This window comes from Python bivittatus, unplaced genomic scaffold (genome assembly GCF_059951505.1).
Source record: "Python bivittatus isolate LINGU-HERP-01145 unplaced genomic scaffold, Pbiv_v1 ctg000580_np1212, whole genome shotgun sequence".
In the NCBI taxonomy this organism is placed as follows: Eukaryota; Metazoa; Chordata; class Lepidosauria; order Squamata; family Pythonidae; genus Python; species Python bivittatus.
The window spans coordinates 9,858,811-9,874,276 of NW_028277087.1; the positions used below are offsets into that span (position 1 = coordinate 9,858,811).

The window sequence follows — 15,466 nt, forward strand, 5'->3', positions numbered from 1 at the left end:
CCCTGGAATATTCTGCCTCTGGATTCCACCAAATCACATCCATGTGTGGAAGCTGGAGCCAGACGCCGCAAAGGACAGGGGGGTTTCCGGGAAGGAGTGCGCACTGAGGGGGGAAAGCTCTTGAATGTGTTCCAGTTGTGCCTGAAGCCAACAACAAGAGTTGGGGGGGGCTACTTTTAAGGTTGGGACTGAAAGACGGAGCAAAAATCCAGAAGAGACACACACACACACCCTTCCCAAGTCAACGCCTTTTCTAAGGGTATCCAAATTTCCCTACCTTCTGGGAACTTTCTCCACCCTATTTTCTCTGCCAACAAACTCCTGCAGAAGGCAGAAAATAAGGATGGGTGTGGTAGGCCTGTATGTTTGTGTCTGTGTATATGTACAGGGGGATTCCACAATCCACCTAAGTTATATGAAATTCGGCATCTCTTCTGCCATCATCCCAACTCCTCAAGTTTTTGCCACATGCTCTATTTCAAACTGCATTAAGGACTAGTAAGTTAAAACTTGCTCTATTTTTGTTTTCGTTTTTTAAAGAATGCAGATACTCTCAGGATGCTGATTCTTTCTTTCTTTCTTATTAGATTTTTAATTTGGTCAACTCATGGCAGTGTACATATTTAATGTTCCTACCTCCTGTCTTCCACACAACTACCCTGTGAGGTGAGCTGGGCTGAGGGAACGATTGACCCAAAGTCATCCAGCTAGATTTCATAAGGGAGAACTAGAATTCGGGTCCTGGTTGCAAGCCTAGCACCTTAACACTATACCAAACTGGCTCTTGAGCCCAGCTCTAATTTATGTATTTCTGCAGGTATCTGTACTGAATATATCCCAAATAGTTTCAGGACACCTTACACATATGTATTTTTTGGTCCAAGAAATGTGAGAATAAAGTAGAAAAAATAAAGCGAGGTAGTCCTCACTTACTGACTGCCTTGTTCAGCAACTGTTCAAAGTTACAACGGAGCTGACAGTCACATGACTGCCATTTGTGAACTTCACTGCCAGCTTCCGACAAGCAAAGTCAATGGGGAAGTCAGCAGTAAGTTGCAAGTCGCGGTCATGTGATGGTGCACTTCACAACTTGTGGTAATTCACTTAATGACTACAGTGGAACTGACATCATAAGTCTGGCACAGTCACATGACATTTCACTTACAACCGTGTTGCTTAGCAACGGAGTTGCCAGTCCCAACTGCAGTCAGTAAGTGAAGACTACCAGTGCATTCCGAGAAGCAGGACAGGGTGGATGTCTGTTGGCCCTGATCTGTTCATGGGTGCCTCTTCAATTGTAAATCCTTGTTCTCAAATGCCAGTAGTATCACCAAAAAGGAAAGGAAACTTGTTCAGTGAGTGCAACACATCCTTTATCTGAGACAAATTCTGGGTTCAATATCTGACAGCATATCCTCTTAAAAAGATATCAACCAGCACGTAATGGAAAAAAACCCTCTGGTCCAAGATCCTGGAAAACCTCCATCATTCAGAGTAGCCAATAACAGAATTGGTGAGCTGAGTTGGTAGGAAACAGCTTCCTATATTCACAGACCTGCCTTCCCCAATCTGTGCTTTCCAGACAGGTTGGCTAGGGATTCTGGGAGGTGAAGTCGAGACACCTGGAGAGCATCACATTTGGAAAGGCTGACAGTGAATAATCCAGGGAATATCCATCCAGACAATGCATTCCACCCACCATCCCATTGAGAATGATGTGAACGCTACTCACCACCACCAGGAGTGAAGGAAGCCAGGTGGTTCTCCCAGAGTAATGTTCTTTTCCCACCGGATCTGGGGAGAGGCAACAAAGTACCAATTAAATGGATAAGACCAGCTTTCCCCAATTTAGCACCTCCAAATGTGGTAGAACTACAACACCCAGAATTCTTAGCCAGCCCAGCCAAATGAGAGAATTCTGGAAGTTACAGTCCTAACATAATTAGAAAGCATTAGATTGCAAAAGCATGTTTAAGATGAAGCCAACTTGGGAAGCCCCAACAAGGTTTAGAGTACCAACAGAAAAAAAATTAAGTAAGCCACTTTTGAGTAGAGCCCAACTCCTAGTAGCTTCATACACACATTCATGTAGATTTTTTGGCAGCAATAGGAAAGTGATTTGCCATTGATTGACACCTTCTGGCTTTTTTTTTTTTTTTTAATTCCACATGTAGCCTTCAGCCTAGGATTTCTCAGCAGTCTCCCATCCAACTAATAACCAGGTCAGACACTGTGACCTACCTGGCAGTGGGAAAGGAGGCAGGCAGAAAAGGAATAGAATTTGTTACTCTATGAGAGAGAGATGGCCACTAACCTTGAAGACTGAAGATTGACCTGGACTGAATAAATTCATGGAGGACAGGCCTATCGAGGGCTATTGGTCTTAATTATTCAATGTTCCCTCCCGGCTGGGGGCAATATATCTCCAAGCTCCTACTGCAAGAAAACAACAGCAGGAGTGTGTATGTCTCCATCTCCTGCTTAGGAGCACCTGGTTGGCCTCTATGAGAAACACACTGCATGACTACAGTGGACCTTGGCTTGATCCAACAGAGCTATTCTTACGATCTTCCACATGGCAAACTCTAGCATCTGGTCCACAACACTGTGGGTGTGGAAGCACCGGATCAGAATTCTCTCCTTGGAAAATTCTTCCCTTTGGATCACTAACTGCGTTATTAAGCTGTAACTGCATTAGATTCCCAAGGGATATTTTTCTCCCAGCTTATTTGTGAATTTGCCCTTTGCCCAAGGGGATCGCCCTTTAGATTGCAAATTCAGCGTTATTAAGATTTTGTAGTAGTAATAGCGCGAACTGTGCTTCTGAGAGACTTGAATCAAAAAGGTAAAATGGAGCAAACAGAAGAACAATTCATTTTACATGGCCCTGTCATCTGGTACCTTTCAATTATATATTCCTGTTTTAACATTTTATTCAGATTTGTCTTTCTCCCATCCCCAGAGGGATGCTTTAAAGACAACAAAGGAATTCCTTGTATAAAATATGTAACTAGGAGAAAATAAGAAAATGGAAAAGTATGTTTAAATTGGCCCAGCTAATTGGCCATGCGTGGCATGACACCTTGACAAGTAAAAAAGGTTTGACTTGCTTAGTAATGGATGGGAGACCACCAGGAAATATAACACTGAGAGGTAAATTGGAATGTCAAAGCAACATTCCCAAAGAAGGCAACGTCAAATCACTTCCCTAATACTACCAAGAAAACTACTCAAGGGAAACTTGATGTTTTATTTTAATCACTACACATCACACTATGATGGCCTCTGGCTTGTGTTGAAAAATATTAAAAAAGGGATTACAAACTTTGTATGAAAGGAAGTACCTCCAAACTTTGTATTGTTTTGTCATTTATCAGAACCCTCTCTGCAGAACTTCCAGTTTTAAAGAAAATATATCCAATCTACAATGATCAAATCTAAAGCAAGGTGTGTCAATGGATATTCCTCCCTCTGCTTACACACCCTCCCCTGGCTTTGCTTCCTCTTCTTACCTCTGAGAGGAAGGTCTGTGCAGATTTCTGGGCCCCAACATGAAGGAGATATTCGTACACGTACAGTGCCAACCTGAGGGAAGAAGCAGAATTTCAAGTACTTTACTTATTTAGGAACTCTTCCCCACTAACACACCCAAACAATTGTCTGTGTCCTCCCTGAGCACTCCTGGAGACTTTGGTAGCAAAGAATTAACAGCATCTTCCCCATCATGGTTATTTTTGGATTATTTTGCTCCATCAATTCTGCAGACAAACTCCAACCAACCAGGGCTTTTAGGAAGCTTGCAAGTGAAAAAAAATCTACATTGCCCAGCACTGAAGTCAAAGGTAGAATTGCCTGGGGAAGTAGAGGTGCCATTTTCAGCAGTGAAGGCTAGTAGCCACCGTTACTACTTCTTTCAATATACCATCTTGGCTCAATTAAAGCAATCTTCTGAGTTCACACATCATACTGAAGTCTGTGGCTCTTAGCATTATGCATACGCAGCCCTTGATGACTTCCTATCTGACCCACTTCCTGTACCATATTTCCATGTGGATTTTGACATCTGCTTTTCCATTTAAGTGACTGAATAATCTGCACCGGGGCAATGTTAGTCTGCTACTAACACCTCTTCTACCGTTTTCTGATATTATTTTTTTAAGCACAAGGATAAATTTGTCAGTATAAGGAATAGGAATAAGGAGGATTATATAGAATTAGAGATTTAATTATAGATGGAAATCCTGCAAATTCTAAATATATTTTGCAAAAGAAACTGTCACAAGTACCAACCTGGTTTCAAATGAATCAAGCCCAATCAATCCTTTGTAAAGTATCTTCAATCAACACCAAGAACAGCTTGAAGAATGGTATATATTGACTTCATTCAAAGTATCTCATTAATGTTATATGAAATAGTTATATTAAACACAACAGATTCTCTTGAAAGTTTAAAAATATTCTGGTAGAATGCTGAGATTTGAACTTCCTGACTCACTGGAACACTTTGTGACATAAATTTATTTTAAATCTATTTCAGCAATTCGTTAGGAATTGACCTAAAGATAATCCATAGGCAGTATTACACTTTGCATAGTATTTCAACATTAATTGTAATATTTCCAGATTGTACTGGTTGGATTGTAAACAAATTGGCACATATTACTATCTTTGGTAGCAATGTCTAATTAGTTAGTCCTTGCAGCTGAAAATTTTTGAAGAAATTGGGAAAATCACCAATCTTTCATAATGAATCCTACTGTTCATTTATTTTTTTTTCTAGCACATATAAATTAATGCAGTATAAGAAATTGATTCACTTCCTGTGTTAGCTGCCAGGTTTGATATTGCAAAACATCAGAAAAGTAAAATACATCTTTCCTAGGATGAGTATTATATAAAGGTATGGAAAATTGTTTTAGGTAAAAAATAGAGAGCTTTGAAATACTCTAAGGACAAATTCATCTAAATCTGGTCGTCATTTATTGTCCATAGTATACAAGTTTTTCCATAGTAGATTACTTCATCTGAAAAATTGTCATTTTGGCCAGAGAAACTGAATACATTTAAAGTTTTTGTATTTCTCTATAAGATTACATATGTGTTTATATATGCTACAACTTTTCTTTTTTCTTTGTTTTAGTTACTGGTTTAATGGTTCTTTTTAACCCAGTCTTTCTTTTGCTGGCCTTACCCTGTCACCAAGATGATCTAGGAGAAATTCCATAATGAGAGAAGCTTGCGACACAGAAACTTCAGGAAAAAGACAAAGCAGCAGCGAAATTTCAGAGATAGCCTAACGGCGGTCAGACTTCAGGAGGAGAGAGTGGACATTTTTCACCCACTCTCTTAATGCTAAATCTAGTGAAATTTTTCCCACGATGCATAGTTAAAGTACGAAACTGGCATTGGCGTCTGGCGCCAGAGGTGTCCGCAGTGAAGTCAAAGAAGTCAAGATGGTGGCTGTGACTGCAGTCAAGAAGAGCCCCAAGGAAAAAACTGTTTAAGCCTCTCTATTTCGTTTGCAGTCTGTTGTGACCGTAGGAGGTATGTGGAGCTAAACTCCCTCCCTCTGCCCCCCACTGGCTCTGATTTCAATTAAGCCACTCCCTTTATTTTTACACTTTACCCACAAGAAAACCCAACTAAAGCCGCAGCCTAACAGACTGAGATGCTGTCCAAGGTGACCACTCCGAATATCTCTGGGAGAGCCCTTGGATACTTCAGCCACCTGGCACCGGATCGGCAGGTGACTTCCCAGGAGCATTTATGGGGGGCGGGGACAAAAATGACAGTGGCTGCAGCTGTGTGGCCAAAGCCCCTCCCCTTTTATTGACACATATAAACAGGGTGGGGCTTCTATCATGCAGTCGCCATCTTGGTTCCCCCCCCTACAGTTGCCCCTCTGACCTATCCTGGCTCAAGCCAGCCTAGTGCCTTTTGCACAGGCACTATAACGATGACCAACAATTTTTTGCATGTAGCTTTGAGTCAGTCACTCCTGGCAACTCCCTGGACGAGTCCATGCACTTTTCTTGGCCACATTTTTCAGAGGCGGTTTGCCCTGGCCTCCTTCCTCGGGCTGAGAGAAAGGGACTGGCCCTAAGTCACCCAGCTGGCTTCGTGCCTAAGGCAGGACTGGAACTCACCGTCTCCTGCTCCTAGCCTGGCGCCTTTAAGTATAGCACGGCACCAAACTGGCGCTCAACCAACACATTAGTTAGCCTTAAAAGGAAACTGGATAAAATGTACATAGGATAAGGCCATTAAGACAAGATTTTCAGCACCAGAGAGAGGATTTCAAGATTCACACTAAACCAGATCTGTTAGACGCAGCCAAATAACACGCTAAGGGTAGTTGGTCTTAGCCCGATTCATTTATTTACCTATTTTTGGTGGCACGACCTGTTGCCCCACCAAGCCCATTTGGTTTATGGCCCAGTTCTTTGTGTGAGCTCAAGAAATGGATGAAGCGCTCACCGATTGCCTCTACCTGTCCATTGGGACTGGCAGGAGAAGCATGTTGAGCGTCCCATTGGACAAGGAGGCCATCTTTCTGTACCCAAGAAACCCAACTTTCCTGTGGCAGTGCCCGCTCTTTGGAACCCCCTCCCCCCCAAAGATTAGAGCAGCTCTGACCTGGCCAGCTTTTTGCAAAGCCTCAAAAGCCAGAACATGTATCTGGGCGTGGGTTCGGATTGCTTGTTGCAGCCCGTGAAGTTGCTGAGTTGTACTGAGGCGTGTGGTTTGTATTTTGATTTTAAAGGCTGCTAACCACCCAGAGTCGCTATGGTGAAACGGGTGGCCATATAAATCAAATCAAATTAATAAACAGTCTGGACACAGCCGAGGCCTCTCCCTTGCAGCTGCTGGAGCTCCAGGAAGAGAAAGATGTGCTCTGGCCCTCTTGGTGCGTGTTGATTTAGAGCAGTATTTTTCAAACTTGGCAACTTTAAAATGCTGGCTGGGGAATTCTGGGAGTTGAAGTCCACGCATCTTAAAGTTGCCAAGTTTGAAAAACATTGATATAGAAAGTATTCCTTTGGGAATAATCTGTCAGGGGAGGGTGGTTCTTCAACAAAGAGGGTGGAGCCAGAGCCAGCAGTGGGAGGAGCCAACATTTTTGACCTTCCCGTTTTCTCCCTTCTTTTTTTCTGACACCCTCTTTCTCTTTTGCGACGACATAGAATAAAGCAGATCATTCTGAACTGACCGATTACTAAACGCTTTTAACATTATGGCAGGAGCCGTAATAATGTATATATTGCAAAATATATACACCTATCTATTGCAAATACCTACTGCGTGATTACCGACAACCCAGCCTAGTCTTTAGGGATTCTAATCAATACCTGCACTGTACTTCATATCAAATATTCACACCACATCATGCAGTTCATATTCTGCTTCCCCTAGTGAAGCCCACATACGTGGCATGAAGGGAACAGCCCATCCCTTGCATTCAGAGATAGAGTGCCTCTGAACATGGAGGTTCCATACATCAATCCTAGCCAACAGCTTCTAAAGTTTTCTTCTTCCTCCATAAATGTATGTAAGCTCGCTTTAAATCCCCTCCAGCCAGAGGTCCCCAATCTTTTGGGGCCAGTGGAAAAATTTGAAATTCTGAGCACTCGTTACAGGTACTCCCACAAGATAACTGCCAGGATGGCATCGCCAAACATGAAATATTCATTTACCTGAAGACAAACTGCCTTGCTCTGTCCTTTTTATGAGCAGGTAGGCATATTTCTGGGGGGGAGAAAACCTGACTGCAGCCACTCAGAGTTTTTATTTTCTAATTAATGTGTTTGGGATCTATGTGAGGCCTAAAAACATGGATGCAATTATGGGTCAGTACTTTGTACTATGCTAGCTTCCTATTAAAAAAACTAAACTAAAAGCAGGTAAAGCAGGTATCTATCAAGAAAGCTTGATGCGGGGACATCTGGCCTGTAAATTCTATACTGGGGACTAAGATTAGGCTATAGCTGTCAATACCTGTTGAAGCCAGTGAATTCTGTAAATTAATTTTCCATTGCATAAAGGACATGCTTTAAACTGCCTTGAACTGTCTGGCAGTTGCGTATCAGTGGAGGACAGTGGAGCCCTCTGGATTCAACCACAACAATGCTCAGGAGCATGCAGAAGCAGGAACAGGTATTTGCTTGCAATTCCTTAAAGCAGCCACGCCTATCCCAGGATTGCACAGCAGCTGCAGAGCCAAAGATGCAGCTGTTTCAAAGAGCTGCAAACAGGCTGTCTTTGCACTCCTGTGCTCCACAGCCCTGGCTGCATCTCTCTACCACTGTCCAAATTCTACTGCTGTGGGAAGAACAGGCACTGCTTCCTCTGTTCCCCAAACTGTTTAGCTTTTTCCTCAAGGCCCTGTCCCAGACAGGTGACCCACACCTTCCTGTAAATCAGTACTGTAGCCCCTCCACAGCAGACCTGGCCCCAAGGCCACAGAAGAGAAGCTCAACTGCCTTCCTTTTACAATGGCATCACTTCTGAGTTGGAATGGGCCACTTTCCAAAAATCTGTGGCTGCAAATCTCAACCTATGACTTGTTAGATTTATATCCCAGCTTTCCCTCCAGAGCAAAAAGCAATATGATAGCACTCTCTCCTCTGATGTTTTCCCCCTAGCAATCCTATGAAGGGCATCAAAGTTCTTCTCCTTCTTCTGAATCAATGGTATTTAAAAATGTGTGAAGGAAGGAACACTGGCTGAAAAATTAATACTGCAGAAAAGAGCCTTGGAGAATCCTTCTGCTAAGGATTGTTTGACTCATGTCTGGCTGCCATCTTTAGTTCCTAATTGATCACCTCCATTTATAGAAATGTCTTTTTAAACAGGAGCAACAGGGTCTGCAAGGAGGGTGCCAAAAAACCAAGATGGCGGTTGTAACCATGCAATTGCAGCCCCACCTTGTTTTAACGTGCAGCCATCTTGACTTTTTTGACTCTCCCTGTAAGCACCCCCAAAGAAGCACTGAATATAGTTGCTTAAGATTTTGTATCTCTCCTTAAGTAACCAGCCTAACATAGATATTCCAAAATGCAGTGATTTTGAAAAAGTATTTTTACTCAAAGTAGAGTGGGGATTTTTTCCTTCCTCTTAATTACAGCATTTTGTACTTTCAGTGTTTTCCTGACACACTTTTTATATAAAAGTTTTCAGAACTCTTATCTTGTCATCCAGTAAAGTTCTCTGGCAGACGTTGGGCATGAATGGATTCCTCTAGTCCCAGCCAAAGACTTTGACCACTACACTGTCCTGACTTTCTGTGCACAGAAAGGGTCTTTGCGTATCTCTCCTTTCCTTGGGATCCTCTGCACAGGAGGATCTGTAGTGCAGAGGTTGAAGTGTTGGACTAGAACAATGTTTCTCATCCTTGGCAGCTTGAAAATGTGTGGGCTTCTACTCCCAGAATTCTGAGAGTTGAAGCCCACACATCTTCAAGCTGCCAAGATTGAGAAACACTGGACTAGAACATGGTTCTAATCCACTTTCACCCGTGGAAGCTCACAGTGGGACTTTAGGCCAGTGAATTCTCTCTCAGCCCAACCTACCCCACAGGGTTGTGGTTATAGGAAAATCCCCACATTAACTGCCTTGAGCATCTACCAAAAAGGCAGAATGTAAATCCAAATAATAATATTATAATAATACGTCAGTGTCCTGTTGTTATCTTTAAAAATATTCACAATAAATGACACCGATATATTTACATACTGAGTCAAGCCAGAGTTCTTTCTTGGCCTACACTTTATCTAATGATCAGGGATTCTCCTTGAGCTCAGGGTTTTTTCCCACCCATTGGACCCAAGTATCATTTAAATGGAAATGACAGTACAAAAGTTGGGGCTTTCTGTGCTCAAAGCAAACTGTGCAAACTTACTGGCTGCCTGAAACAGCCAGAGGACACAGCATTTCAGGGCCACATTTTGCCAGTAGCAGCTATCTAAGATATTAGCTACTGGAGATGTCACAGACTGGACCTGGAATTCCTGCAGAAAAAAATATGTGCTCTACCTACTGAACAAAGCTCTTCTTTTTTCCCAAAAAATGGTTTTAACCAGACAAAAAGAGCCATAAAAAGCTAGATATAGTACAGGCAGATGCTCTAGCAACCAACTAAGCACTATTAACCCTTGCCCAGATTTATTTATTTATTTATTTATAAGATTTATATGACCATCCATCTTGTAAAACACAACTCTGGGATGCTCACAATAATAAAACCAAAGACAAGAAAGGTAGGCGCCTGACCCATCATCTCCAAGCCATACAGTCCTCATGCTCCAACCTTACCCTATCCCAATGCCCAGGGGAAACTCAGCCCTTTACAGCTTTCTGGAAGTTAAAAGTATGTGGGCCTGCCCGGGGAAGGGTGTTCTCCAGTTGGCCTACACAACACTGGCCATGGAGTCCCCCAACCTGATGCTTGCCAGATGTGCTGGACTTCCAGTACCCATAACCCTGGTCAGCGTGGGAATCAAAATTCAACATAACTTAAAAGACATCAGGTTAGGAAAGTGAGGTCTACCATCTGGAGTTCCTGGACAGCAATTTTGCACAAGTCCAGGGCACAGTTCAGATGCTACCAGTTGCCTTGCATCCTCTTCAAGGCAAACTCATTAATACACCCAAATAATTGTAGATTCACTTCCAAGACAGAGAATATGGGGATGTGGTCCAATTTGTGAAACGTGACATTTGAGGATTCACCAAAGTATCTCTCATCTTCAGCCTTCTCATTTGCATTATGTGGACAATGATGAGTGGACTACCTTATAGGAATTTTCTAGAGTGAAATGTTTTTAAAAACATTCTGAAAATACTGTATTTTTATCTCATGCGTACCCTTATTGATTAGCCTAGCTACTAGAGCTGTGCAGGAGAAATAATTCAGAAAAGATGATTGATCAGAGCATACAGGAACACAAACATAGCACCTGTCTGCAGCTCTTTAAAGCAGTCTAGTTTTTTACCCTAGGATCATTCAAATGCCCTCTGCCACTATCGCATGGTTTGGGAAAAAGACATGGCTGCTTTAAAGAGTAGCAGACAAGTGCTACATTTCTGACTGTGTGTTCCATTGTACCTTTGTACAGCTGAATATGAAACTGCTATGCAATCTCTCTCTAGCCATTTTGTTTTGGCCCTGGAGTGATGGCCCTTTTGCGTTCTTAACAGCCCTCCTATCATTATCCAGGATGCAAAAATCCAGATGTCCACTAAGAGTAAAGAGAATCAGAAAACTCTTAATACTTTGCTGCTATTAAGTGGTCATCCAGCTTTCTGCCGCCCAAATATGATAGGCTTACCTTATTAGACCCCACATTGGTGATTTGTTTCCAGAGTCCCTGCCCAGCCTCTCCAAATCAGCTGCTGCCATTGCAATTGCCAACTTTCTCTACTGCTGCTGTTCTTGTGGTTTTACAGTGCACCTCAACAAGAAGGAATTAATTAGCTGAAGCTTGTTCAAGGCATGGAGAGGAAGCGGTGGAAAAAAGCATTCCCTGACCAAATGTCTGTTGGTCAACAGCTGTTAAACCAGAGGGGAAGGGCCAGGAAAGGGGCAAAAAGGGATTTGCAGACCTCCCAGGGAATTATCCAAGAACTTTGTTATTCATATTTATATAGCATTATGGCAACATAAGCAGCATGCAAACAGATATCGTAAAAAGAGAGAATTTTCTGTTCCATAGATCTCAGAATCTGTGAGTGGCCACTGAAGAAAATAAAAACAGTCTAAAATGGAGAGCTCTCCAATCATTAAGCTCTCCAATTAAGGCAGCTTTTTCCCAACAGGTACCTCCAGATGTTTTAGCTGTCAATGTTCCTAATTCACAGGCAGCCCAGCACAGAAGTGCTTGAGGTCATAAGAGTAGGAGAGCTTGTCTATGCCTGGAAAAGGCCATAACATCTCCCATCTAGCTCAAGCTGGCTAGAAACAGCTTGCTCTATCTCATTGTTTCTCAACCCTGGGAACTTTTAGATGTGTGGACTTCAGTTTCCAGAATTCCCCAGCCAGCCATGCTGGCTGGAGAATTCTGGGAGTACCAATAGAACAGAATATATGTAGCTCAGGGTTGAACTGTGGAGTCCTTGGGGTTTTCTGAGCCTGGTTTTCTTGCAGGTGTTTCATTACCGGGCTAGGTAACATCTTCAGTGCTACAACTGAGTGGGGTTTGTTCTCTGTTTATATATAGCACGCTACTGTATATAAACAGAAAGCAAACCCCATCCCATTCTAGCACTGAAGATGTTACTTAGCCCGGTAACGAAACATCTGCAAGAAAACAACCAAGCTCAGAGAACCCCAAGGACACCACAATTCTGGGAGTTGAAGTCCATGCATCTTAAAGTTGTCAAGGTTGAGAAACTGCTCTGTCTTGTGGCCTTGAGTTCCACACCTCAACCAGAAGGGAGTATTGCAGAGACCTAATCTGTGCCTGCCTGCCTGAGTCCAAAATCAGGGAATGGAAAAGCCCGCTGCGGGGGGGGGGCAGCTCTGCAATACCAGCCTCTGGACTGTTGGGACCCCCTCCTTTGTAAATAATTTTGGTATGCATGCTTTAATCCTTCCCCAACGAGAAATCTGCCCCTCCATACTCCTCCCCCCACCTTGAGTAGCCCCCACGTATTTCATAACCTCCTCAGCTCTGGCAAGCAGACATCAGCGCTGAGAAAAACTAAGGTCACCCCCCCAGGTATTCAGCGTCCTCATTCCAGCGCATACAAGCAAAGACACGGCGGTTCTATTTCTAGGGGGGCTAAACTCCACTTGTCACGCTCGTCCTCCCCCGAACACAGGAAGATTTGGGGAAAAAGAAGGGGTCTGTCGAAGACAGGAAGAGACACCAGCCGCCCACGTGTGCCTGGAGCAAACAACTGAGCGATGCAGGGAGGAAGCTGGGGGGGGGAGGCGAAGCTGCATTCAGATGCACCCCACTCCGCACCCGCGAGGGCCCCCGCCGGGGGGTTGCGCTTGATCTCCAGGCAAAGGCCGCCCGCCGGGTGCCTCAATCCAGCGTCCCTTTGCCGCACGTCGGGCGAGAGCGCAATGTGCCCCGGGCAGCCTCCGCTTCTCCAACCTCTCCCAGGATGAAGGCTGCGTGTGCGGGGGAAGGAGGACGCCTCCAATCTCCCCCTTCTCCGCCTCCACCAGGAGCAACTCTTACGTTCCTGGGCGAGCCCTCCCCAATTCCAAAAGACCCTCCCGTAACTTTTCCCCCGACGGTGCCCACCGGGAGCGCCAAGACCCCCGGAGGCTCCCTCGCGCCAAGGGGAGCCGCCGGCGCCCAATCCGAGGGAGGGAGGGCGCGCTTTCCAGAGGAGGGGTCGCGGCTGGAGAGCGGCGCGCGCGGCCAACTCCAGCTTCAAAGTTTAAGCAGGGAAGAGCGGAGTTGCCTGGAAGCGGGGGAGGTCGGAGGGGTGGGGTCCCAAGGCGTCCCCATGCCCTGATCCCCGGGGAGAAGGAGGCGACGGGGGCAGCCGGGAAGCGGAGCACTTACTTCTCGCGCGCCTGTCCGTCGGAGGGCACGCTGGAGCCCTTGCCCTTGGCGTACATGGCTCGGGGGGAGGCCCCCGCCGCGGCACCTGCCGTTAGAGGAGCAGGAGGAGGAGGAAGCGGTCTGGGGATCGGGGCCGCCGCCCGCAGCAGCGCTGGAGCCCCATCGCGCCGCCGTCGAGCGCCCCCCGAGCTAGACTGAGCGAGGAGCCTACGGACGCCACCCCGACTGAGGAGGCTGGGCGCCGCGCCGATGGCTCCGGGCTGCCTCCAAAGAGCGAAGACGGCTCCGGCAGACCCTCCCCTCCCCGCTTTCTCCCCCCCTCGCCTTTTCGTGGCTGTTCCAAGAAAGGGGCCTCCTCCCCCTCCCTGCCTCCATCGCCTGGGCTCTTAAAAGGGCAATGCCATTTCCATCTGGAGGAAGGCAAGAAGGAGGGGGCCGCGCAGCCTCGGCTGAAGTCTTAACCGCTGGTTCACGCTTGTTCTGGGTCTCCCGGGTTAGCTGTTTAATTTATGCAAGCAGGCTGGGTTCCCACTCCACGTTTAGCCAGGTCAGACGGAGACCTAGCGGCTGCATTTGTGGAATCGACTAGGCTTGCATAGTGCTAACTTTGGGGGTTGGGGGGAGGGGAGCCTTAGGATGCTATGTGAACCCTGTCCTGTTGGTTAGTTTATGGCTTAGTATATTGTTAATGGGTTAATTCAGTATTCAAGTTAACAGTGCAGTTACAGTAGTAGGTGGGCCACCCTTGATCTTGAGGCTCATGGTATGATCTTGGACCCTGGTAGTCCTTGTTTTGGAACCTCTCCTACCTTGCAAGATTGTTGTTGTAAAATAAAAGCAAAGTCTTTGGGAAAAGGATAAGATGTAACCATAATAAATAATAATGTAACCTGCTACAGTATTGCCAGGGAGAATCCATCTAAGAGCCCTCTAGTAGCTCCAATAGCTAAATGTAATTCTTTGAAAAGGGATCAGAACTGGAGCTGCTAAGCGGCTTACTCTCCAGATTTTATTGTTTCCAACTCAACAGAGTGTTGAAAAAAATCATGTGAAGGGGCTCAGGTCTCCTGCCTGTTCATCTGTCAGCAGATAACTCTGGAAACAACAGAATGAACCAAAGAAGGATGTCCTCACATCAGAGCCTCCATCTCAGAGGCAGCCCGCTGCTAAGACAAGCTGAAGTCAGGCTAAGGTGCTGCAACCTTAAACAAGAGTTTTCCATCCTGTGCTAGCAGGAGACCTCCCATGTGGACAGTAGATGGTGCATGGAGGAGTTGTCTTCAGAGCTGGAGATCAGCTCGATTGCAGAGCTGATCTCCAGCTCCATGCACCATTTAATTCATCCATGGGGTGCTGCACCTCCCTGCCCAGTTTTCAGTGGTTGTCAGAGGGTCTGGACACCTCTGTAGTACATCCTGTTGTTGTTTCTCTGCTTCCTCCTTCTCCTTCTCCTCTTGGTTCAGCTACAGCAGCATCATTTTTCTGGAAGATGGGGCACAGGCCCCCACCAGAAGGTTGATATTCCCATTGATGCACAAACCAAAAGCCCCTGCAGGGCAGCCCCCTCCCCCATTGTGCCCAAGGGCTGACCTTTCATTGAGTCCCTTCTCTTCCATGGAAATTATGTGATTTTTTTTTTTTAAGTGTTCTAGCCATATGCATAAACCTTTTTTAAAAAGGGCGAGCTCTCCACCCCCCAGGAGAAGTGGCTATTCCAGCAGTGGACCCTCCTGGTTTGGGGTTGGCTGGTTGGTGAGGGGCTGTCCACACACAGAGTTCTTTCTTTCCATCCCTGGCTGGAAGTGGAGAATGAGGTGCTGTTCTGAAAGTAACTTGCAACTACATTACCAGCTTCCTTGCTGAGGCATGGTAAAAGGTAGGCTATGGGTTTTCTCTTGGCATGAGTCCTAAGTTCGAAAATGGGCTGGATCTGTCCAGGGGCTGCA

At 45.4% G+C, this 15,466-nt stretch overlaps 1 protein-coding gene across 4 annotated transcripts in view; it reads right to left on the reverse strand.

The window, feature by feature from the left end:
• Positions 1 to 13,844, reverse strand: part of SSBP4 (single stranded DNA binding protein 4) — a 47,493-nt gene extending 33,649 nt beyond the window's left edge. The window contains exons 1-3 of one of the 4 annotated variants that reach the window (XM_015889644.3): positions 13,521 to 13,844; positions 3,513 to 3,585; positions 1,733 to 1,794 (exon numbers count right to left, since the gene is read on the reverse strand). In XM_015889644.3, the coding sequence (XP_015745130.2) occupies positions 1,733 to 1,794; positions 3,513 to 3,585; positions 13,521 to 13,576 (191 nt within the window). In that variant the 5' untranslated portion in view covers positions 13,577 to 13,844. The remainder of the gene's footprint in view (positions 1 to 1,732; positions 1,795 to 3,512; positions 3,586 to 13,520) is intronic. The other 3 variants (XM_007437174.3, XM_007437176.3, XM_007437175.3) reach the window with 3 other exon arrangements.
• Positions 13,845 to 15,466: the final 1,622 nt, after the last annotated feature.